General features: G+C 35.6%; 1 protein-coding gene across 1 annotated transcript; it reads right to left on the reverse strand.

Annotated features, from left to right (window-relative positions):
- Positions 1-21,867: 21,867 nt before the first annotated feature.
- LOC131053811 (uncharacterized) lies at positions 21,868-25,826 on the reverse strand. Its single transcript, XM_057988458.2, has 7 exons — positions 25,429-25,826; positions 24,901-25,083; positions 24,652-24,812; positions 24,064-24,234; positions 23,285-23,392; positions 22,327-22,425; positions 21,868-22,232 (listed from the first exon to the last, which is right to left on the reverse strand). The coding sequence occupies exons 1-7, from the start codon at positions 25,748-25,750 to the stop codon at positions 21,978-21,980; spliced, it is 1,299 nt and encodes a 432-aa protein (XP_057844441.2). The 5' UTR covers positions 25,751-25,826; the 3' UTR covers positions 21,868-21,977.
- Between the last annotated feature and the right edge of the window lie 531 nt (positions 25,827-26,357).

Raw genomic sequence — 26,357 nt, forward strand, 5'->3', positions numbered from 1 at the left:
CTACAATAAATTTATTTTCTTATTAAAAATATAAATAATTACATTAGATATATATTCCACATAAAGAAAAGAAATGATGAAAATAATTTGTGTCTTAAATAATGAGATCAACAACTAAAAATGGGAAAATAATATCCTAATTACGACTCCCTAATTAGTATAAGATACTATTTCCAATATTATACTAAGGATAAATATTCAAAAAGTATAATAATTACACTAATACATATATTGTAGACACTTAAAAATAATTACTTTTAATTATTTTTAATTCCTCACATAATTAATTAATTAATTATGATAATTCAAATTCTCCTCAATATTAATTAAATGTAATTAATATTGTCACTATAGTATGTGAATAATTTATTTAATAAATCAATCCCTTTCTTTATTCTTCTAAAAAATTAAATCCTCACAAATCTTCCTCTTGGCTAATTAATTTCAACTAATTAGTTAACCTAGATGATTCCTACAAATCATCTTCTTAATTCATCATTAACCTAATAAATTCTTCTAGAAACTCCCTAAACTCACTTAACCTTATTCTTCTAATTTTTAATTTCCTCCACTCCTTCTCTCTCCTAATCAAATCCTCCTACAACTCCTAATCCCACCTAACATTTCCTCTAATCCCCTCCTAATGAGTTGCTAATGGCTAATCATCATGATTAGCCACAAAGTCAACCCCTTGTCCCTTCCATCCAACCACCAGCTTTTAATGCTCTTTTCCTAGGTGAATGTGAGATTTTCAAAATCTCACAATCCTCTAGGCATCTCCTCTCCCAAGGAATTTTTAATTCCTTCTCATTCCTCTAATCCCCATGATTATCCCTTTTTGGAGAATTTTAAATTCCTCCTCCCCATTCTTCAAATAATGTCACATCCCTTGCTCCTCTCAAGGCACATTGGGAAGCCTTCCTAATGCACCTTGCTCCTCTCAAGGCACATTGGGAAGCCTTCCCAATGCACCTTGCTCTTCTCAAGGTACCTTGGGAAATCTTCCCAATGTACCTTGAAGAGTGTGGAGACAAGAAATGCCTTTAAGATATATCTCTTGGTCTCCACACCCTCTCTTGGACCTTATGTGAGCTCACAAGAAATCCTAACCCTTCATCTTGAATCCATCTCAGTCGTCCATTCTTCCTCTTCTACTCTTATAAATTGAGGACTCCATCCCTTCATTTTTCATCTCCAAGTTTAGTAATCTTATGTTGTCCTTTTGAGCCCAGGAAATCATCGTGGTAACCTTATCATGTTCAAATCATATCTCATCCACACTTGATCATCTCATCCTTATCATCTTCCAAATCCATTCTATTTGTGCACAACATTGGAGAGCCATCCACATCAAGCAAGCAAGAGGAGAACATCAAGTGGAGCATCACCAAGGGGCGCCTTCACTTCATCAAGCTCAATCTGAGGGAGAGGTATAAGGTTTTGTGAGGTATATGCATCTTATTCATGTTTTCATGTGTTTTAGAGTTATGTCTTTGATTTCATATGATTATATGTTTGACTTGCATGTTTTCTAACTAAATCCACTTCACAAGTCTTTTTCCCTCTTCATATATCACTCTTATGCCTTTCTTAATTTCATATAAGGTCCCTCTATCAAAATATGAAGTCTCAAGGGAGTTGTATGTGTCAATTATTCAAGCTTCTTCTAAATATATTCCAACCTCTTCTTCCAACACATGTCTTTATGATGGTTGAGGATCTTTAAACTTTGAAAATATGAATGAACACACTCCTCTAGACATGATTTAAATACCACATTTAATTATACACATGGATGCAATGGACATGATTTAGGATGTGTGCAATGAAGTGTGGAGGTTCATGAGAAATATACATTACATTTTTCTGAAGAAGATTTAGGTTTCTATCCTCCTCCTTTGTTGACATCCCCTCCCCCATTGTCTAATATATCTATGACTTTTCCAACAACTTTTAATCAAGAAAAGAGATAATTTTGTATGAGTTTCTTAAAGCCAACTTTATTACTCTCCCCTTGAAAAATTGAAGAAAAAACCATAAACAAAATTAGGACAATCCTTTTTTCAAGCATCATCAACTATTCCACTAATGAATGTCATGATTTCGAGATTAAAATTCAACAACTTATTGTAGTTCTAGTAACATTTAAATAATAGGTGACAATGAGTTATTTAGTCATCATATCCCTTCTAAATGACATTTATAACCTATTATGTTTTTATCTTGCTATATGACATCTGTAGCTTAATTACCTATTAGGGGCTCATTGTCATTCATGGTAATACGATTTCATGTGCTATCAAACTTGGGAGGCAATGTAATAGCCTAGTTCTTCTTGTCTCTACATTGTGGAGCAAGAATAATAGTTGTCAATTGTTCCTCTTTTTTAAGGATCCACTTTACCTTTGTTGATTTTTATCTTTCATAACTTGATATACTTTCTTGCATAGAATTGTCCTCAATCCAAATTCTCTCCTTGCTTGGACGTGTGTGTTCCCTGATTAGGACCTCTTTCATTGTTTTGTAGGCAAATAAACAAAGACATCGACCTCTCCTCTCTACTTATACACAAAATGGCTAATTGAAACCACTTCATATACACAAAATGTCTCCTTGCACTGATCGAGCCTAAAAAATGTGACACCCTTGTTCAACAAGGGTTGATACTCTACAACACGATGCCTATCATTCATGAGCTCAAGGTGGTTGCTTTCATGCTCAATAAAAATATGATCAATTTTTTTTGTGGTTTCACCACCATCATAATATCATTTTACTATTGTTAACATCATACATCCTCATGCTACGGTGGCAATTCATCGAGCTCTTCAATTTATTCACTCTTTATATGTTAGTGACTACCTTTAGCTTATGAAACTTCAAATAAATCATCATAATGACCTTCAAATAAATCATCATAATGATCTTTGTTCACTCTTTATATGTTAGTGACTACCTTTAACTTATGAACCTTCAAATAAATCATCATAATAACCTCAAATAAATCATCATAATGACTATATTTAATTTTTTATTGTTCCACCCTACAATTTTGTATTTGAGGTATGTAAAATAGTTGCTCTATAGAGTTTTTTTATCTCTCTGCATTCTTTTGGTTGCCTTCATATAAATTATGTAATGTTTCCATGATTTCAAAAAATAAAGATTTTAGGAACAAGGTTTGATATGCATATATTTCTTATATACCAACACAATAATTGAATGTTGGGGGTGTTATGGATATTTTAATACAAACATTTAAAATATAGAAACCCTTGTTATAAAATCTTAGAACTGATTCCAACACCAAGAAGTAGGGTTATTTTAGAGATTTTGGAAGTAACTACACATCAAATTTTGGGTGCCTTTGAAAAGAAAGTGGTATGATGAAATATTTGGGCATAAAATAGATGATAATACTTCTGCACAATATTTTGGTCAATGATATTTTTAAAATAGTAAAGGAAGGTGTATGGAACAACCAATTCTTATCATTATAAACAATGAATATTTTAAGATCCTTTTATGATGTGTAAGTTGAGAATATTTTATGAAAGGTCCCTAAATGAATACACTTTAAACTGATTTTAGCAATGACTATCGGATGTAGACAAAATGAATTCTTTTTGGATTAGGATGGTACACAAAATCTACTATCAAAAGGTTGTCAAAATTTCTTGGGACTAGGAGGTGTGAACTGGCCTACTCTTCTGCTTTTCATGCCATCAAAATTTGAGTTTGATTGTCATCATTTACTTTGCCAAATTCTTCACACGTAACTCCTGAATCAATTTCCTACACACAAAATGACAAAAATAGGTTTTTTGATGGGGGCTTTCCTATGTCAAGTAGATTTTAATATACCTTGAAGTGTGCAATATGGAAGGTTTGTATTCTTAATCTCCTGCCCATTTCTTAATTTAAAAGATGATATCTTTATTAAATATCTCCTCTATTTTTGGAGGTAGACATCTTTAGGAAAAGATCTCTTCCTCCCTCTTTAAAATGATCCCTTTACACTTGTCGAAAAATATCTCTTTTACAACTATCTCTTCCTTTCTTATAGCAATGAGGCACGTACAAGGATCTTTTTTCCTAGCTTGGAATGCACGTATGTTTATTAAGGGTATCTTCTTAGTGTTGAAGGTGCTTATCCTTGATCACTATCTGCCTTAAGATATCAACCTAGAGGTATGTTGACATCTTAAGGGGAGGAATATGAGCTCTCCTTTATTCTCGTGTTAATTCATTTATGTTATATCCTCAAAATAGAAGTGGTGTGTTACATAGCGCCCCCTAGGGCATGGTTATTATTTTTTTGATATTCGTTACTTGGAATAGCATGGATTAATGCTAGTGTGATCATTGTTGTTGTTTACACCTTTGCAAGTGTTGGTTATTATTGTTGTTTGTGTTTTGTGTCACTACAACAACCATTTTGTGGTAGAGTTTTTGGATTGCCTTGTGAACAAATGATTTTGTTTGTTATCTTCTCTATCATGGATCACCTAGCATAACACAACTTGCTAGCCAATGAAATCCATGATGTAGCATGAATCACCCAACATTACACAACTTGTTAGCTAGTAGTATTCACGTTTCTTCTCTTTTCTCTTATCATATGACTAATAGTAAGCATCTCCTTAGTAGACCTAGAAGTCATATCTCTTCTCCTGTGACAGAGTGTTCAAGTAGAATTGTTGGGCCTAGGAGGTGTGGATCGACCAGATCCTCTACCTGTTGGATGTAGACAAAATGAATGCTTTTTGGATTAGGATGGTACACAGAATCTACTATCAAAAGGTTGTCAAAAATTCTTGGGACTAGGAGGTGTGAACTGGCCTACTCTTCTACTTTTCATGCCATCAAAATTTGAGTTTGATTGTCATCATTTACTTTGCCAAATTCTTCACACGTAACTCCTGAATCAATTTCCTACACACAAAATGATGAAAATAGGTTTGTTGATGAGGGCTTTCCTAGGTCAAACCTCGGGTTGTGAATTAACCTTCAAGTATAAGGTTTTCCTTTTGAGGTAAAGGATAGATATAATCTAAAAATGCTTAAAATTGAACATGATACCTTGATGAATCTTTCTTGAATACTCACATAAGGTTTTAGGATGTCATGCAGACCGTTGATCATGAATGTTGTGCTTTAACTTGAATTCTCCTTCAATGCTTGATGAATGTTTGATTGCTTGTTCACTTGTAATTGAATTGATTTTATAATTAAGAGATCACTTGAATTGTAGGTAGACCCCTTCAAATGACAGGGTAGGCTTCCTTTTATACCTAATCATACATAAAGTGTTTGAATTTTTTCTCACACATGAGGCAAGAAATGAGGGGTCATATTTTGGGTCCCAATCACGAGTACCAGGGAACCTAAGGTGTCCTAGTCTTGTCAATGAGGACTTAAAATTGAATAGAGGTTGAGGAAGGAGTTGAAAATGCAAATTTCAAGACGATGTGAGTAGAATCAAAGTGGGCACGAAGAAAAACATGCCTAGGGGATATTTAGGATGGGACATGCTAAAGTGGGCATCAATGTCTCAAGATCAGATGGACCTTAAGTGATTGTCTCCCTTGCATATGATTTGTTTGGGTGATAAACTTCACCATTCTACTCACAAGAATTTTATTAAGTCTCAAATATAGGGCTCATTATTAAACTTAGGCATTTAATAATATGGTAGGTGTTTAATAATTATTCTAATTATTAAATACACTTTATCCCTTTAGGGTTGCATATTCTCCTTTTATAAGGATTGTATTGTACTTTTTATTTGATTCCCTCTTTGAATGACAATCTTTTTCTTCAGAGCCATTATTTCTTTTTTGCCTCCATTCTTCTCTTGTGACAGGTATTCTACTTGTAGGTGTTCTTGGGGTCTTTGAAGTTGCATTTCTCAACTTCTTCATTATTATTTATCATTTTTTAGCTAATTAACTGCCCATGCATTATAATGTTTTATCAATAATCATTGTTTTAATTTTATGCCTCATAAATGATTTCTTCTCCCACCATCATACATACAATGTCATTTGAGGACAAATGACCTTTTAACTAGGAAGAATCTTGCATGCCTTGTATTGTTGTCCTAGACCATAGATTCTCTTTCTTATATCTTTTTAAGAAATACTATCCTCTTGTTAGTATGATCACAAGCTTCCTTATCACTTTATAGATGTATACAAGAATCAAGTGACAAAAGCTAGAAGTGTTTTGGGACAATTATACCAAATAAGAGTGACAAAGTGAAGGGTAGGTTTGTGGGAAGCATTGAATGATATTCTTAATACTAAAGCTGCAATGTCCTTGGAAAGTAGCTTACACCATTATAATAGTGATTCATTATGTTGGAAGGCAACCATATGATGTGTAAGAGAGTATTGTCCTTAGAAAGATAGTGATAATGTCTAAATCATAATTGTCAAAAGGACAATGGAAGTCAATCCCTATCTTAAATGATATGCTAAATGGGCATTTTTATGAGATTTGCATGATGGTAGAGAGAAACCTTTAAGGGACCATCATAAACTAAGAGGATAATTTGTCATGTAAAATGCATAGACAATTTTAACAAAGATAATATTCATGAGAAGTGAAGACAACAAAGTTGAAAATGAATGTGAATACTTATGAGTCGTGAAGGGGTAGTAGAATGTGATGACAAGGATGTCTTGAGAGTCATGGATGATTTGAAGATAAAAGATCACAGTGATAACATGATAGTGGCAATGACTTGAAGTTCACCAAGATTTATAACAATATTTTCCCTTCTGATTGTAATTAGTTTTAGGTTTATGCACAGTGGAAGAGGGCAGCCATGTTTAAAAAATCCTTGAGATAAGACCAAATAGAATGGAGGATAGTCCCATGGACCAAGATCAAGGAATGGTGATAAAGAACAAAGCATGAAAAAAAGATTTCCAGACCCTCTATAGAAGCAAATGGAGAAGGTCAAGGCTTTGCAAGTATATGCATATTAGTACTATTCAGATCACAAAAGATGACACCCCAAAAGTGCAAATTATACGGTAAGAAGAAAAGGCAATGACAATCCTAAAATAACAAAGGATATGACAGTCACAAGATTTTAGGTTGGCAACCATCATGATTAACTAATGTTTACTCCTTGCTTGAGGAAAAATAGGATTTTAGTTGTGGGAAGTGATGAGCCTAAAACTTGTCCTATTTATTTCATTATTTATGTCACTTTAATCCATGTTCATAATTCCATTCCATTATATTTCTACACCTTAACCTATAATCATCATTAATAAAAACCATTGATAAAGCACTGCACCTGCCACCATAGACACATAGGTTGTTTATAATACTAATAGTGTAGACTCCAGGGTTGCTAGGTAATAAGTGCATAAGCAATGGCAAGACTCTCACTATGATGATACATAATTTGTTTCCTAAGTTCGTCCATCCTATCACAGAGCACAAAGCTTCTCTCTGGTACAAACCCTACATCCTCCTCTTGCTTGGCCAACGTCTTCAGCGCTCTGCGGCTCCATAGATTTCCTCCATTTGTGGGTGAAACCTATCTTTGACATGAATGCATGCACTCTATTATTGACATTACACAATTAGGACTCACGATCAATTTTATATTTGTGTTAAATTGTAGGAGAATGCTTCTAACATGTAGACACTAAACTTTTAACAAGGATTAGGTATAAGAGATTTTAATTGCTTTTAATTGGATGTAAGATTCACAAAACCAAGGGTTTTTAACATTTTTGATAGGTAGGAAAATAGCAAGATTTTTATATTACTTGTTATGGATATAAATATTTTTTCTTAGCATGTAGTGAGTAGGTGGATAGGTACTATAACATTTGTCTCATATTTTCCTTATAGAATACATATTGCTTTAGGATTTCACCATTTACATATAGTAGATCTGTCATAAAAATAAGGGTATTTAGGTAGATCAAAGCATAAAATGTATGTGTTGTGTTCTTGATTTTATTAGGTGTCTTGACTTAAAATATATGTAAGCATATAATTTGTTTTGCAATGTTTGAAGAATAATTATTGATGATTTTAAATTGTATTTTAGAAGAAACTGAGTACATTTTATAATCAATTTAAATTGTAGGCTTTGATGATAATCTGTTATCTCAAATTCATGCACATGACGATTTGTTAAGATAGAAAAGAAAAGAAAGATTGTAATAACACCAATGAGAACTTATTAATGATGGTTATAGCTTACTTATTGTTATAAACACGACTTCAACCCTTGTGTCACTTTTTGAGAGAACTATCATAAGTCATTTTGTTGATGTTGCTAATATGGATTCTCATTAATGAATCATATCTTTTGCCTTCTTCTTAGTCTCTTAATGGCGAGACAAAGTATGCAATTTTTTTTCTTATGGTTGGTATTATAATAACCTCACATTAGATATTTATGGGTACCTACTTGCAATGTGACCTAGCTTACCACAACTATAACAATATATACCTCTACCTCCACACGCTTAACATCCACCAACACATTCTTACCAAGGCAATGTATGTTGCTATGGTGATGGTTGAGGTTCTGTAATTGTATTAGGAACCCACTTTACTCTAGAATGACATAACACTTGTATAACCTTGTAAGTGACAATATCATGTGTGGTATTTCTACAAACTTCACACCAATAATGGATAGTTGGTTGTGTCATAAACTCAAGAAAAATAATGTAGTTAGAAATGAACATGAGTGAAGGAAGTTGGGCCATAATAATAGCTTGGGATCTCACTATTAGATAGTCAATCAATTTTCATAGGCCCCTCCTATAGTAATCTATGTACCATAACCCATATTTAGTCTTTTATTGCACCCACACATTGTTCAATCCATGTAGGTGTTTGAATCTTCTTTCCTCTAGGCACATAGTCAACCCAAATGTTGGGGATTCTCCCAAAGCCTCTAGATTAACCATAGTGCATGGAAACAACTCAAGTTGAATATGTGGCATTGACTATCAATAAATCATTCTTTCTATATTATAGGGTCATTATTCAATGTGATATTTGATAGTAGCTCCTTGAAATGTTTATCATTTTTATACACTATTTCCTTGATAGTTAATTGAATTCTTTTAAAGTTACGATATTCTAGTGTGCTAACTCTAGATAATTACATTCAACAAGAAATTGATCTCCACATTGACAATATCAACTTTGGTGCTAGTAGGATTGTATTGAGAATATCAATCCTATGCATACACACTAAATGTAGTAGTGAACAATTTAATCTTCTTATCATCATCCAACATAATCTTGTTAGGCTATGAAATCTTGCATGTGTTCCAATGTCTTGCAACATCCTCATCTTCGATAAATACCCTCACTATGGTCATTGTTGACTCATAATCCACTATAATAGTTTTGCATCATTACAATCTTGAACATATCCTCCTCCTCGATAATTGTTCTTTCCTTTTGCGTTTATTAGATCACTTATGTAATTAAAGTATCCCAATGCAAAGTGGTGAAATATGCATATCTTTTAAACTCTCCTATAATTTTATCAAATGCACAACTAATAAATCTATCTAATTTCTTGATGCATGAACACCCGAACGGATTTCCTTGGGAAATTCAGGAATGCAGAGGATTTCAGTGAATCCTAGGGTTTCAACAATTTTATGTCCAGGTTTCACATTCCCGGAGTTGTCACATATAACAGACTTATACATGTTTTTGATTTCTTCATCACCTAATTCCTCTATGTTGCAATGAATATACATTCTAGGGTCTTCTGCATAAACAACACCTTTTGGAATTTTTGAAAAAGCACTTGTGTTGTCATCTTTCTTAGCTACCTCGAGAACTAGCTGAAACACGGGCCTAGGTCATTTTATAACCTCGACTACTGTAGGGTTTTCTATGAATTCAGGTGTAGAGGAGGATGCCATGATGATAAATACCTTTTTCTGCCTTTGGATGGATTGATTGCTGAAGTGCTTTGCCTCTTTGCTCAGAATGCCTTAGCTCAGAAATCTTTGCGCTCTCTGAAGGTTTGAATTCACGATGAAATGAAATGGAGCCAAAAACCTTATTTTATAAAGTCTTTTCTGCTACCTACCACATTAATTGCTTGCTGGTAGTGTATTAACTTAACTTTATTTGTCAGTAATGAATGTTTTTCAACTTCTTTTCTCTAACTGAGGGAATAATAGCACATGTGTCATTAAATTGCCAAACCCTCAAGATAATTTTTTTCAAGTAGATGAAGAACATCCTGCTGGTGGAGCATTGCTCTGTCCTGCTGGTGAAGTATTTGTTGGTTCTACCAGTGGAGGAGTATCCCCAATATTTGAATCAACTTTTCTAATCCATTGCTTTGAAAATTCTTGCTTAAGCTCTTCAACCTTTTCTTTACCTTTCAAACTAGTACTTTTGTTGTCTATCGGTGTACCTTTACTTCTACAAAATTTAGCAATATGACCAATCTTGTTACATGCATAACACGTTACATTATTTTTTTGAATAGCTTTCCCATAACCTATGCCGGTTTGTATTCTACATTTATTTGATAAATGACCAAATCTTCCACATATATAACATCTTACATTCATTCTGCAGTTTTCAAAGTTATGACCAATTTTGTTGCATTTGGAGCATTGACTGGTAGGAGGATTGATATTTTGATAATTCCTAGATCTACATTCATTTGCCCTATGACCATATTTGTTACAGTTAAAGCATTTTCCATTGAATTTGTAAGTATTAGAAGGTCTTACCGGTTTGCTGTGATCCTGGGTATTTGCAGTACCGGAGCTTTCTCCAACTTCAAATCCAATTCCAGAAGTATCACCTTTGGGTTTTTGATTCTTCAATAAGATACCAAGTTCTTCTGAGCTTTTCTTGAATTTTTCTTTGTGTTGATTTTTAGTTTCCAATTCCCTTTCCAAGATTTATTTTTGTCTCATTAGTTCATTCGAGTCATTCTGAGTATGCATCAGATCTGTCTTCAACATGTCATTTTCATAGCTAAGTCTTGTGTTCTCATTTGCTGCATCACTTAGTCTTTTGGTCAATTCTTCTTCATTCTTCTTTCTGTCCTCAATCTCTTTGCAAAATCTCATAGTCATATCTTGCATTTCATTTTTTGTTGTCATGATCTCTTGTTTCAATTTGCTTATCATATCATTTAGTGATTCCTTTTCATCATTCTCATTTTGCAATTTTTCACAAAGTTCTCTTCTCTTATTTCTTATAACAGTAAGATTTTCTTGAAGTGCCTGAATAATGTCCTGAGCTGCTTTTAAATCATCTTCTAATTTGATATTTTTCAACTTTTCTGCATCATAGTCAGTAAGAGCTCTTTCAAGTTGCTTCATCAGATTTTCCATCTTTACTGGTGTCAAGATCTTCCTCAAGCTGTTAGGCTTTTGAAAATAGAGGAGTAGGCTCTGATACCAATTGTTAGGGTTCCCACAGATACTGAGAGGGGGGGAGGGGGGGTGAATCAGTATCTGACCGGTAATGAAATTTTCTTAAAACTGAATATGCAAAACATAAAGTAACAATATACCGGTATGCAAGAATTAATGCAAATAACAGAATCAAAAACATCCACATGAAAAGAACACCATAACACAAGATGTTTAACGAGGAAAACCGGTGTGGGAAAAACCTCGGTGGGATTTGTGACCCACAATATTCACTTATTGGCCAATAAGAGAATATTACTTACTGTAAAGCGGAAAATCGAACTCTAAGTGTTCCCCCCACCACTCCAAGGAGAGAGAAAGGGGGTCACTAGGATTGACGGTTTTCACTTAGGAGGGACTTTACATTCAAAAGAGGGGTCGAAACCCACAAGATCCAATCCCACACAATGCAAGACTGGATTCTAAATGAGTTTCAAGGGTTGAGACATCAAGGATACCCTCTTTTGTAAAGAATGTAGATAGAAAGATTGAATTAGGAATGCATGCAAAGTAAGAAAGATTCACTTATAAACAGAGATAGGGATACGGGATGAAGCTGCGGACCTGGAATTAGCAGTAAAATGTCGAGACGACGCTGTCCTGCAAATTTGAGCGAAAGTTGACAGGACGATGGCGCCTGGCGTGCACACGGTCCTCCGAAAAATCCGCGAAACGAAGGGGGATCTGTTCCCCTCTGCACAAGGATTCCAAATCTTCAATTACAGCCGCGTACCTGCAACCTACACACAGAAAAGAGAGGATGATTGGGGGGTTAGGGATTAGGGGTTTTCCCTTAGGTCAAACCCCGGTTTTGGAATTAACCAAGAAATGAGAATGCTGTAAATGTAAATGATTGTAATGTAAACAAGTACTGATACCTTGTTGTAAGAATGTTTGTATTCTTACATGCGAAGATGTAAATGTTGTTGTATGTTGTATGTTGTATGTGGTATGTGATCTCCTCTTCAATGGTTGAATCCTTGTCTTGAATGCAACACTTAGCCTTGAATGGAGACTTAGAATGATCAATTGCTTGAAGGAATGCTTGAATGCTTGAATGTCGCTTCCGCGTCTTGTACACATATATCCTCCCTCTTTCTTACCTCCTCAAATGGGAGGGGAAATGTAGTTTATATACTTGTCAATTAGGGCTGATAGACTGATTTTTCCGACCTTAGACCAACTAGGAAACATTATTTTCCGAATTGTAAACATAAAGACTCGAGGCCCAAAAGAGATCGGGCCCAAAATAGGGCCAGGGACCAGGGTGCTGGGCGCCATGGTCCCACCTCCAGGGACAGCAGGGTGCAAGGAGGATCAAGCCAGGGTGCTGAAAAATGCAGTTTTTTATGTCATAAACAAGTTTCGAGGTCTCCATTCAGGTTCAGTGTTGCGTCGCCATCGTGAAGACCCAAATGCAGTCGAAATTGCAAGTGTCGCAATTTTAGGACATTACATTTAGCCCCCACTTTAGCGGGAGTATAAGCGTACGCCCATACTTCTGGTAAAGTACAAGGAAACAATATTGAAAGACTTTCACCACGTCAAGGAGGCAAGACACACCAAGCCCCCAGTGGACTAAGGATCTTACGACTTCGATTGACAAAGTAAAAGGGAAGATCACGAGGGAGAACCATGACTATCAGTAGTAAGGTTCCCTCACTATGAGTCATGCAAGAGAAATACCAAAAATTTTCAAGGCAAAGCTAAGTTCGCCAAGAAATTTTCAAGTATCCTGAAGGGATAGACGAGGTGTATGCCACCCTACGTTAAAGCGATCACACATGCCTCAATGGGGGTGATTGCTTTAAGGTAGTGATACACATAAGAAATGAGAAGGGAAAGGAGCACGTTATCACAAAGATTTAGCCCCCAAGTGTGAGATAAACCCAAGGATAATAGACACAAAACACAAAGCACGAGGTGACTTCACTTTCCTCGGGGTCAGTATGTTGTATGATAATTCATGTATATCATATGTATGTATGCATAATTGTTCTTCATTCCCCAATCAAGGAAGGTCACCTAGAAGAAGGGAACACATGTGTCTTTTGAGTCAACATGAGAGAGACCAAAAGAGATCTCAATGCTTTGCATCGTCCTCAAGTAGACAACACTAAGGACAACAAATAGACGAATGAGAATAACACATAGAAGAAGTACCAAAAGAAAGAGAGGAGGAGAGAATCTGCTATGCTAATGAAACTAGTCTAGCACGTCATCCACCCCCCGATCTTGCTGATCAATATTTTGGGAAGGCGGGGAACACGCTAGAGGAGGAACATCCAACACAGCAGATGGAGCTATCACAAGATCCAAACAAGGGCTATGTTTATGTTCCAAGCCACGTTGTTCTTGTCTAGGAGCTAGGATAAGTGCTTTAGAAAATTCGTTAGATAGATGGTTATCAACATCAACAAATTCATATTCACTATCAGAAGCAAGAGAAGTAACATTTTCATCATGAATAACATTTTCATCTATATCATCATCAAGATTTATAAAAATAGGATCTTTAACTCGCACAGGATCAAAACCATCATGCATCTTATGTTTAGGAGATTTTGGAGAAAATGGAATAATGCTTGTTGAAGGTATTTTTGGGGATTGCAAAGTTTGAGAAGCAGCTGCCTGAGCTCTAAGACGACACTTTCGTCGGCGTTCACGCGCAGAACGATTTCGTCTAGTCTTAGTAGGAAGTTGAGAAGATTGAGGAGGAATATTCTCATCCTTATCACTTGGGTATTTAGGTTGTGGTCTCTTAAGCTGGATAATAGGAGAAGAGGAAGGTCTCTTCTCTCCATAAGAGGAAGGAGGGGGAACTGCTCCATATAAAGGAGGAATATTTGGTTTAGGAAGGAGACCAAGTCCATCATGACGAGGAGGTATAGGTCTGCTTTTAGACATAGACATAGTCACATCCATAGGAATGGGTTGGGAATCTTCTTGAGGAAAGACATTAGTTTTATCTTTCAAAGGAAGAACTTCCTTCTCAAGAATGATAGGAATATCAAGTTTGGGTGTTCTAGGTTCACTTAGAGATAGGATCATATCTGTTTTCCACTTTTGATAAGATTTGAAAAGATGATCACTTCGCGGAGGAAGAGATTGGAATTGTTTAGGCCAAAAATAATCAATAGGAACGCTAGAAGTTCTTTCAGCTGGTTTAAAGAGACTATGATTGACAGTAACAACTTCACCATTATGGGAAAATTTCAAACATTTATGAATAGGAGAAGCAATAGCTTTCATGGAAGATAGCCAAGGATAGCCTAGCTTCACACGAAATTGTTCAGATGAAGGAATAATAGCAAAGTTCACATCAAGGGATTTGTTATGGACCTCAATAGGTAATGTAATAGAACCAATTGCAGGAGAAGAAAATGCATCAAATAATTTCACAGTCACATCTATTTTGTCATAGATCACTTGATTCAATTGCAAAGTAAAAAGAAATTCCTCAGTAATAACATTAACCATGCAAGTAGGATCAATAAGCACTCCACGGCAAGGTGTATTCTTGACTTTTGCAACTATGTATAAAGGACCATCGAGTGCCCTAATAGTTTCACTAGAATCAAATGTGATGGAAGGTTCTTTAGGGTTTTCTTGCTGCTCTACAAAGTTAATCACATTCGGAGTCATAGACACAAGACCATCAGATGAGAAAGAGGAATCATTAGCCTCAATCGCATTAGAGGTATGAGAAGGTAATGGATCAGTAAAAATCTTAAGATTTTGGTTAGGAGGAGCTACAGATGTATTGCCTTTATCATTCACTCCTGAAACGGAGATAGTATTATTATCAATCAAATCTTGAATTTTACCCTTTAAAGCAAAACATTTTTCAGTATCATGCCCAGGTTGACGATGAAATTGACAAAAAGGTTTGTTATCAAAATAGGGTGAATTAATCTTTGTAGGATCGATTTGCTTTATAGGAGGGAGAGTAAGCACATTTTGTTCCAATAACTTATTCATAATACTATGCAATGATTCATTCAAAGGAGTAAACTTTCTTTCTTTCTTGAAAAACTTAGAAATAGGAGGCACACCTGATGCTGCATTCACATTGTTGTTGATGATGTTTTCTTTGAACTTAACGGACTCTTTGTTCGGTTTAAACTTCCCAAATGGTTGTTGACTACTATCACCCTTATCACTCGGAGCCATAGGATTTGCTTGTTCCATTTGACTCACAGTTAGTTGATAATTGTGAAGAGTTGCACACAACTGTTGGAAAGAAGTAAACTCTGAAAACAGAAGTTTTTCTCTAATATCTTTTTGTAAATTAGAAATAAAGATTCTTTGAATATCATTGTCAGGCACTGGAAAAAAAAATTGAGCATACAAATGCTTATATCTACCAATGAAATCAATCACTTTTTCTTTAACACCTTGTTTACAATGCATTAAATCAATCAAAGTAACTTTAGGACTTATATTGTTTTGAAATTGTTGAATAAAAGCATTTGCAAGTTGTTGGAAAGAAGTAATAGAATAGGAAGGCAACGAGCAATACCATTGTAGAGCCTTATCTCTTAATGTTCTAGTAAATAGTTTTGCAAGCAACCTTTGGTCATAAGCAAAATCGGTACATATTGTTTGAAAAGTCTTAACATGTGTTAGAGGATCACCTTTACCATTATAAAGCTCCAAATGCAGGATTTCAACATGTTTAGGAGGAATAACTCGAACAATGTCAAGAGAAAGTGGGCTCGCAACATCAAATGTGGGCACACTAAACTTAGATTGATTCATAGAGGCAATTTGTTGCTGTAAAGAAGAGACAGTTTGTGCAAGATTGTTAATGGTCGCTTCAGTTGAAGAATTCATATTAGACGTGTTAGATTGTGATGGAGGTATTATGTTATTGAAAGAAGGTATTGATTGAGAGTAAGGTGGCGGGACACTATGATAGTTAGTCATAGGAGATGATTGGAAAGGAGGAACACTACAAGGAGGAATGGAATGGTTAAATGAATTGCCCCCTTGCGCCAGGTTCATTTGTGGAGATGTAATAGGAACACTCATTGAAGGAATGAATGAAAAAGTCGGATTAAATGAAGGAAGAGGGTTAATTGAAGAAGAAGGATTGCCCCCCATGACTGGTGATCATAGGTGGAATGCCTTGTATTGAAGTAGTCATTATGTTTGATGTGAAAGTAGGTATACTAGCAATAGAAGTTGTCAAAGGAATAGAATGATTGACTTGAGTAGGAGGTTGTGTATAACCCAAAGTTTCAGCACAACTCTTCATAAGCATCACATTCGAATCCACAATGTGTGCAATACTACGCAAAATATCAATTCCATTCTTATCATTTTGAACCATACGTTTTAGACCTTCAATTAATGAAAGAGCTTGACTATCAGGATACTCTTGAGGCATCCATTGCTGAAAATCATCAAATTGGTTATCCAATTTCAAAAGTTGTTCCACAGAAACCTCATGGAGAGCTTCTTCATCATTAAGAGGATTACGGGAATTACCCGTGTCCTCGTTAAAAAGGCTATTCAAATTAGGTTCCATCTCCTCGGTAATTAAACCTTGGAAAGACTTAATTCTAAGGCTTCGTCTAACGGGAATAGTGTAAGTAGGGCTTATTGTTGTAAAACTCATGCACTAGAGAGAGAGAGAAGATTTTGAATTTATAGGTAGCAAATTTCAATAAAATCAGCCAATCTCCTAGATTTAGGCTGTTAAATGCAATCACGACAATCTCCCGAAATTTCAGAAAAAATGTCAGGGACCGTGGCGAACGGAGTGCACACGGTTCTCGCAACTTTTTTCGAAATTTTCAGGGATGAAAGTTATGATGATTCTAAAGCTAATCTGAAAAAATTGAGTGATTTTATGATCTGTAGATAGGCCAAATTAAAGTTGCAATCTCAAAATTGAACCCTACCAAGATTGTTGAAAAATGCAAAATTTGAATTTTGAAAAAGAGAGGGAAACTAAAATTTTGAATTTCATGATTTTATAGGGAATACTGAAAGCACTGCAGGTTTTGAAATTTAAAAATTGACTCAATTTCATGCAAAATTCAATTTTGAAAGTGGAAATCAAGGTTGTTGCAATTAAACATTTAATTTCAAAAGTCACAAATTGCAAGAATTTGAATAAAGCACTGAAATTTCGAATGAATGCCGACACACTTTTCAGATTTAGGACAGTAAGAACACAATTTTGACACAAAATTTTAATTTCAACAATTTTTGAATGATTAGAAGCCTTAATCCAAGCAATCACTAGACCAATTTTGACTTTAATTTTGAAAGTGTTAGAATTGATGAAATCAGCCAAAATTCTGGATTTTAGCAGAAAAATATAGTAAGATCTAACTCCCGAAATTGCGAAAAAAATGTCGGGGATGATGGCGCTCGAAATGCACACGGTCCTCGCAACTTTTTTCCAAATTTTCAGGGATGAGAGATATTATGATTTTGTTGCGGAATCCAAAGTTACAGCCGATTTGGAGGTGTTTTAATCAGTGAAATCATCAGTCAAAGGCTAAATCAAGAGGGTTTTAAAAATTAGGGTTTTGACACTTAACCACTTAATTTTCAAAATTAAAGCACAAATATGATTTGATAATTTGCAGTAGAAGGGTAGATCTGAAACAAGCATTAACAATTAAACATTTCACAAGCTCAATTACTAAAAAGAAAATTTAGGGTTTTTATGCAATTAACCTCTAAAATTTGCAAAAGATCAAACATGGAAATGTAATTAAGGAAGCAATTTTTTTTTTTTTTTTTTTCAGATCTAACCATGAATAATCAGAATTAGGATGTTCACGTTGGGTTCACCAAAATGTAAAGCGGAAAATCGAATCCTAAGTGTTCCCCCCACCACTCCAAGGAGAGAGAAAGGGGGTCACTAGGATTGATGGTTTTCACTTAGGAGGGAATTTACATTCAAAAGAGGGGTTGAAACCCACAAGATCCAATCCCACACAATGCAAGACTGGATTCTAAATGAGTTTCAAGGGTTGAGACATCAAGGATACCCTCTTTTGTAAAGAATGTAGATAGAAAGATTGAACTAGGAATGCATGCAAAGTAAGAAAGATTCACTTATAAACAGAGATAGGGATACGGGATGAAGCTGTGGACCTGAAATTAGCAGTAAAATGTCGAGACGACGCTATCCTGCAAATTTGAGCGAAAGTTGACAGGACGATGGCGCCCGGCGTGCACACAGTCCTCCGAAAAATCTGCGAAACGAAGGGGGATCTGTTCGTCTCTGCACAAGGATTCCAGATCTTCAATTATAGCCGCGTACCTGCAACCTACACACAGAAAAGAGAGGACGATTGGGGGGTTAGGGATTAGGGGTTTGCCCTTAGGTCAAACCCCGGTTTTGGAATTAACCAAGAAATGAGAATGCTGTAAATGTAAATGATTGTAATGTAAACAAGTACTGATACCTTGTTGTAAGAATGTTTGTATTCTTACATGCGAAGGTGTCAATGTTGTTGTATGTTGTATGTTGTATGTGGTATATGATCTCCTCTTCAATGGTTGAATCCTTGTCTTGAATGCAACACTTAACCTTGAATGGAGACTTAGAATGATCAATTGCTTGAAGGAATGCTTGAATGTTTGAATGTCGCTTCCGCGTCTTGTACACATATATCCTCCCTCTTTCTTACCTCCTCAAATGGGAGGGGAAATGTAGTTTATGTACTTGTCAAATAGGGCTAATAGACTGATTTTTCCGACCTTAGGCTGACCAAGAAACATTATTTCCCGAATTGCAAACATAAAGACCCGAGGCCCAAAAGAGACCAGGCCCAAAATAGGGCCAGGGACTAGGGCACTGGGCGCCATGGTCCCACCTCCAGGGACAGTAGGGTGCAAGGAGGATCAGGCCAGGGTGCTGAAAAATGCAGTTTTTGATGTCATAAACAAGTTTCGGGGTCTCCATTCAGGTTCAGTGTTGCGTCGCCATCGTGAAGACCCAAATGCAGTCGAAATTGCAAGTGTCGCAATTTTAGGACGTTACACTTACAATGGGGGCTTGCACATGCAGGAAGGCCAACTGCCTAGAGCACACTGCTCAATAAGAAGTCACACTGACTTACAATGAGGATTATGCAAATCCAATGATCTGTACTGCTTTATAATAGCATCTTCAATGCCAGATTCAGTACCGGTCTTGCTCTGTTCTTTACATATACCTTTGACCTACAATTCACACATTAGGTCTGCCTTATAATTTTTTAGTATACTTCCTATCCATATTCCACAAATGTCTACAATGATCTCTTTTATATACAAGAGTCATTTTACAATTTGCCAAGTCGGCTTACAATAATAAACAAAATATTACATATCAAAAATCCTGTCAGCCTCTGTGCCGGTATACATGTTCTTTTGTGTGCCGGTGTACATCTTCTGTGTCGGTGCCAGTGTAGAGTGATCTTGTTGATGCCGATATAATGTCTTGTCGGTGCCATAGGATTGCAAGGCGCCCTGTGTAATGCTTTGCCGGTATAATGTCTTGCCGGTGCCATAGGATTGCAAGGTTGCCATCAATGACAAAACCTTCAATCACACACAATGTCTCATTGGAATGTCCATATGCCAACACTATCTAATTTCTTGATGCATGAACACCCGAACGGATAAGCAATCAACAAGACCTAAAAACATTTTTGTTAGTTTTCTTCACTTTTTATTTATCTTGGTTTTGTTTGACATCTCTCTTTTAGCTTTGAGCTTGACTAAAGACATTGTAATTTAGGATTCTGATTATGAAGTCGATAGAATGCACTGATCTTATAATATATTTATAAGTGTTGGACTTATAAATACGCCATAAGACTGGTGCATTCTTTTGATCTTGATTTAGGATTTGGCAAAGCACTCTATGTCATTTCTTATCACTATTCTTTTGACTCATTCTCTACCGCTATTGCCCAATGGCATGTTGCTGGGTTTCATACCAGCACTTCCGCACATTGTGGAGGCCATTGTCAAAGTTGGAAGACATTTTTCCTCAAGTCACTAAAAGGCCAGAATCAAGTGCCAGAAGTCATTTTTCTGTGCATGTTCAAGCACGGTATTTCTCAGCTAGTTTGGACCTCAAGGAGAGCTTCAAACTACTCGACTATCAAAATCTTCCACTGGTACTGTGTGTATGCATTAAGAAAATGAATTGGTACATCGATAGAATGTGAATCAAATGGCACAGCATATCCAATTGCAGATTGGTATCGGCGAAGAAGGAAAAACGGCTCAGGGAAGAGAAAGAGATCGGTCATGGAAATCTAAAAGGCATCGATTGGTTATTGCCACGCAGAAGAAGCAATAGCAGATGCATATTAAGAAATCTGAGCGGAGAAGGGTAGAGTGTGGGTTGCACCAAGGGGAGAGATTGTGACGGGTATCAACCCAATAAGCTGAAAATTGGGTTCAGCCAGAGATGAAGGGGGAAAGTCAATGAGAGTTAGAGGACATCTCTACACACAAACCTTAACTAAAAAATTGTGTGGGGGCATGGTTGTCAATTAAAACATGGTTCATCCCTAGTATTGTGCACATATTCTACCACGTTAGTTATCACTTTAGACTCATAAACTAGTGTTCCATCCATCCAACATATTATAGATTGTAAGACAACATTACTAAAAAAAAAAATCTGTGCTCATCCTATATTCTTGCCTAGAGTTGTTGGCATCCATGTTAATGTCTAACAAGCTTGAATGACGAATTATTGCCTTCACAACCACACACCCTAAAGCATAGTGGTGCCTGCTTTATACTTGGGTTCTTCATGAATTTAACAAGAAGTAATCTCTTGGCCTAAAATGAAAGTTTGTTCAAGAGTTTGCATTAGGGATTTGTGCAATGCTTCACTTATAGATTTGTATGATAGCGAACTAAAAATATAATTGTCAATGGTGCCCTTACAAAAAAAAAATGTCCATCACATGTGTCCACACAATATCCAACCATTGAAGTCATGAAATGTTATCTACCATATGCTTTGTTTCGTCCATGCTACCAACCATTCAAACAAATGTTCTAAGAACTCAAATTCTAATAACTCTATCTACAAATCTCTTCATAAAAGGGATCAAACAAGACCATTGCCTCAAGTTCATGTCCTGAAAGTGCTTTTGCATGGATAAACTCTTAAACCTTTACAATAATTCATATATGAACATCCCTGTGTAACATGCCATGACATCCCAATATCACAAAGCTCAAGTTTTAGGAGGGATCTTCGAAACCACTTTAAACAGAACATCTTAGGAAGGATGGAAATTAATAAACATCATTGACTATAGTGTAACAATGACAGCCCATGACTATTTAGGTCAATAGGATAGGAAATACCACTAAATTCCCTTCAAAAATATCAAATTGGATCCAATCTAATTTACGATTTATCAAGTGTAACTTAGGTTAAGAGGAGAGGAGAGGAGATATTCTTATTAATCAGCAGAATCCACGGAGCTCTTAGCAAAATAGATGGGAGATGACATTGTCTCTTTTCTCATACTGATTTTATCAAAAAGGATAAATACTAAGAGGTGCATTGTCATTATAGGAAGGTTCATTCTTGAGGTATATATAAACATGAGGATGATCCACATCTAAGTAAATCTCTGCAGTGTCCAGTGCAGGGCAAACAGGGCTATTTATACAGAGGTCAGCACCCCCAAAGACATAGGCCAACCCTCCAATTTGGGCAGCTGCTGTTCTAAATCTTGCTGTTGGTATCATAGCCTTCTCTACCCATGTTTGGTCTGTTACATAGTATACCTGCCAACAGTTTCAAATGTTTTATTTTCTAACAAAAAAAAATAGGAAAAACCATTGCATTCTCTTATAAAAATTGAGTACTACCCACCCATACCTCATTGACGTGCTTTGGATATTTAAAATCACTCTGATTTTTGTAATGGCCTTCTCCACCAATGAGCATAATTTTGTCTCCTGGAAGCAAAACTATTCCCTGTTTGAAATATAAAGCAGCCATGTTTATAACTATTCCTTCTAATCAAAGAGGGGGCATTCACGAGACGATATCCAATTGACTACAAAGAGGAAGATACAGTGTGGAATCCTGATCAAGATTTAAATACCATGTGGGCAGCTTGGACAATGTAAGTTGTGATTATTAAGAAACAATGTCTATTAACCTTCCATTTGAAATAACAATTCAATAATAAATTATTAATGTTTAGAGATTTTCCCTGGTCATATTTGTGATTATTTCTTAGTTGCTTTTGGATTTGATTTTGTGTTTATTTTTAGCATAAACGTTTCCGATCAGATTCCGTGCTCCGTGATCTATCATTAGAATGCTCAATTTACATTTCTTTTTCTCTTTGCATTCTTGAATATTCTGATGATGGATCACACGTTGATAAAAATAAACATACAATCAAATCCAGAAACAACTAAGAATAATCTAATTGATTGTGAAAATCTGATAAAATTGATATTTGTGATTCTAACTGTGTTCTATCCTTTTTCATTTTCAACATTTGAAATCAAACTTATATGTCTCAACCTTCTTCCAATTCACAATCAGATGGACCTTTTTTCTTGCATCCTGAACCTCAAGAATGGCTATCAACAAGCTAGATGAAAGAGTACATAATCTGGTTTGAAGATACATGTTGATACCCATTTCAAAGTGACTCTTAGCATTCAATCCACTAAACTTAAAAAAAATTAAGTCTTTTTAACTTTTTAATTCATGTTTTGATGCATTTCAAATTTTGTACATTACCAATTTAGCCGAAGGAAAGCTAAAAGTTATTATATGTATAAGGGAAAATTTAAAAACAGGTCAAGAGAAAATTTACTGCATCTCCACGCGGGGTAAGTAGATCAGGTCGAGATGTCCATTTCATAGACTTAGGATCGTAAGACTCCATTTTACTAGAAAATGAATCGTTTGGATTGGCGAGATTCTGCACGCACAATTCAATGTTATTTTGTCAGTCACATCTGCATAACATATTAAATGATATATCTGTAAATAATGTCCTATTTTAGTTATTTGCAGTCAAAATAATTTTCTTCTCTCGGTGTCCAAACTATATGCAAATCAATTCTTATCTTCCTTTGAGGTCGATCAACATCTTGTAATAGAGTCTCAAAGAATGAATAGGAATACTGTATTATTTTTAAGAAATATAAATACACTGAATACATTCATTGGGTTAGGGTTTTTGATCTGGAGCTCAGATCAAGTCATAAGCAGTTAGACCACAATCATACGCTCAATACTTCATTTTACATTTAACCTTATAGAATAATGTTTCAAGATATATTATCTTACAAAACTCAATAATACATTAAAGGTCTAACAGATAAAATTAATCTGTTGAAAGTAACAAGATCATCATCATAGAAGGAAAATATGAATGGAAGAATATCTTCCCCTGCCACCAGATTTGAGAGAGACGTCGGAGCTTGCAAAATCTAAACCACCATTTTCACTAACCAAATTTAACATTTTTTTGATGATAATTAATAATCAAATCCTGGCATGTTGATAATGTTAGAATGAAGAAATAACATCAGTTGACCAGAGTTATCCTCTAAACACTTAAAAACATGAATCTGAATGATCGCTTACATTATAGTACCCTCCAAGGGCATAAATTTCCCCAGCAGCAGCAACACACATAAGATCTCCTCTAGCAGTTGGCATGTTGGTAAGCCTTGTCCATTCATTTTGTTCAGGGTCATAGACTTCAGCCACATCCAAATACAAGTAATCTTGTCCATAGCCCCCAATCATATATACCTATAGGCATCAAATAGGCACAGGGTTCAACATTCCAAGTGGTCTGTTAAAATTATAGTTTTTCAAAGCAAAATATTTTTTATTGGGGATTTTCGGGTTTTTAGTCTGGTCCGAGCTCAAAGAGATCACTTACGGAGGATCTCTTCCCATGAGGCCGTTTCTGGGAGGCCATCAGTCTTCACATTTCACTTGTTCAAACCCGTGAGCTCAATTGCCCAACAAAGGCACAAGGCCTGCTAGCTCAATGGCCCAACGAGGGTTTGAACCTTGGTGACCACCTCACCAACAAAGTGTTTCTACCACGACACTAAGCATCAATTGACTTTTAAATAGGATTCTGTTTTCTTTTTAAATTCCAAATTTTTTAATCCACAACAATGGGGTTGTAATTTTTATAGAATTGGAAAGGTGTCTTACCTTCCCATCCAAGGAATCTGCACATGTATCACTGTGATATTCAAACGAATCCTTCCCTTTTGACCATGCGTCTTTCTGGATGTCATAGATGAAGGTAGATTTAGTCATGGCCTCATTTTCATCAGCAGAACTATTTCTTCCTCCAACAACATAGATTTTGTCTGTCATAAAATAAAAAAGCCTCTTAGAATATAAAACAAGAACATGTTTCATGATTAAAAAAATGGTCTATATGTTAGTAGAATTCACCATTCACCAAAGCTGCACCAAATCTGTATCTAGGTTCAGGCATGGGAGCTTTCTTTGTGTAGTTATGGAAGATTGCATCATACATCCAAACTTCATTTGTTACACTCCCACTAGCATTGGCTCCACCAATTATGAATACATTCTCCTCATTGTAACCCACTGCAGCATGGTCTGTCAAATTGCCTGTAATAGAGAACAAAACTTAAAGCTTTGTAATACAAAAGATACACATCACAAGAAAGGTTTAGGAAAATTGTTATCAGGATGCATCATAGTTGGATGTTATATAACTGAAGTTTTGCTTTCTCATCGATGAGGATTTCTATTATTCATTTGAGAAGCAGTGAACAAGCTATAAACGATCTTCAAGAATGAGAAGTCAAAACTTCAGCTATGTAATATTCAACCATAGATGTTATGATGCATCACGATGACTGATTAACCATTTCCCTAAATTTCCTCTTTTGAATTTAGAAAACTGGGCAAAATAGCTGGTAAGCCCTGTTTGTATCACTTCCCAAAATATACCTGGTAAAGCCTTTCTGGTGGACCAGAACCCACTGCCTCTAAACAAACTCCCTCCATAGTTAAATCCCTCAATGTTCCTATCCCCAAACCCTGTGGCAAAAGCAACCTTAGGATCTTCAATAGTCCCAGCTTTCTGCTTGAGATTCTTAATAGAATTGTGCTGGGAGGCTCCTACTGCAATGAGAGCAATGAAAATGGCCACTACAACAACAGAAAGCACTGTAACGGCAATTGTGAAGCGGTGCAGAGAACGCTTCAGACTTCGAACTTCCCCATGCAAATACCCAACTGAATCACCTTCCATATTTTTCTCTATATACATGTTTAAGAATTATCTTCTTTTAAACACTTGATTTGCTATTAGAAAAAGAGACCAGGAAACGATATTTTGAGTTATAATTAGGTGGGATTCAATGAGAATGGATGAGGCTTGTTTTCAACCGTTTGATTTTATTGAAGGATAAATATTCTTGAATCGCTCGTCCTCCGGGACACAATCCTGCTCGTATCCCACGTCAAATTTCATGATAATTCTTTGACAAATTTCAAAATAATGAAGCTGACTTTTAAGTTTTTGGCGATGTGTTACAAAAATGTGGGGGCCGCTGTACAAAATATTCAGATTGGGGGCGGACTTTTCTTGCAAAATATTCATATGATTTTTTATTTTTTTTCAATTTTTGAAAAATCACAGAAAAAACAGGGGAGGCCCTTTGTGGGCAATGTCTATGCAGTCACCTAAACAGCATCTGGCCAAACATTTTTTCTATTGATTTAATAGATTAAAAAACAGAATATAATTACTGTATTCTGATTTTTAATTTATTTTCTAAATTAGTATATTTATATTTAAAAAATATATGTAAAATTTGTCTAGAGATATCATATAATAGAAAAGAATCATTTATAAAATAAATGATTTTTTAAAA

This window comes from Cryptomeria japonica, chromosome 7 (genome assembly GCF_030272615.1).
Source record: "Cryptomeria japonica chromosome 7, Sugi_1.0, whole genome shotgun sequence".
Taxonomy (NCBI): domain Eukaryota; kingdom Viridiplantae; phylum Streptophyta; class Pinopsida; order Cupressales; family Cupressaceae; genus Cryptomeria; species Cryptomeria japonica.

Coding starts and splice junctions, on each gene's coding strand:
- LOC131053811 (XM_057988458.2), bottom strand. CDS start 25,750: ATGTATATAGAGAAAAATATGGAAGGTGATTCAGTTGGGTATTTGCAT. Junction 25,084..25,428: donor CACCAGAAAGGCTTTACCAG/GTATATTTTGGG, acceptor TCTCTATTACAG/GCAATTTGACAGACCATGCT. Junction 24,235..24,651: donor CAGATTCCTTGGATGGGAAG/GTAAGACACCTT, acceptor TGATGCCTATAG/GTATATATGATTGGGGGCTA.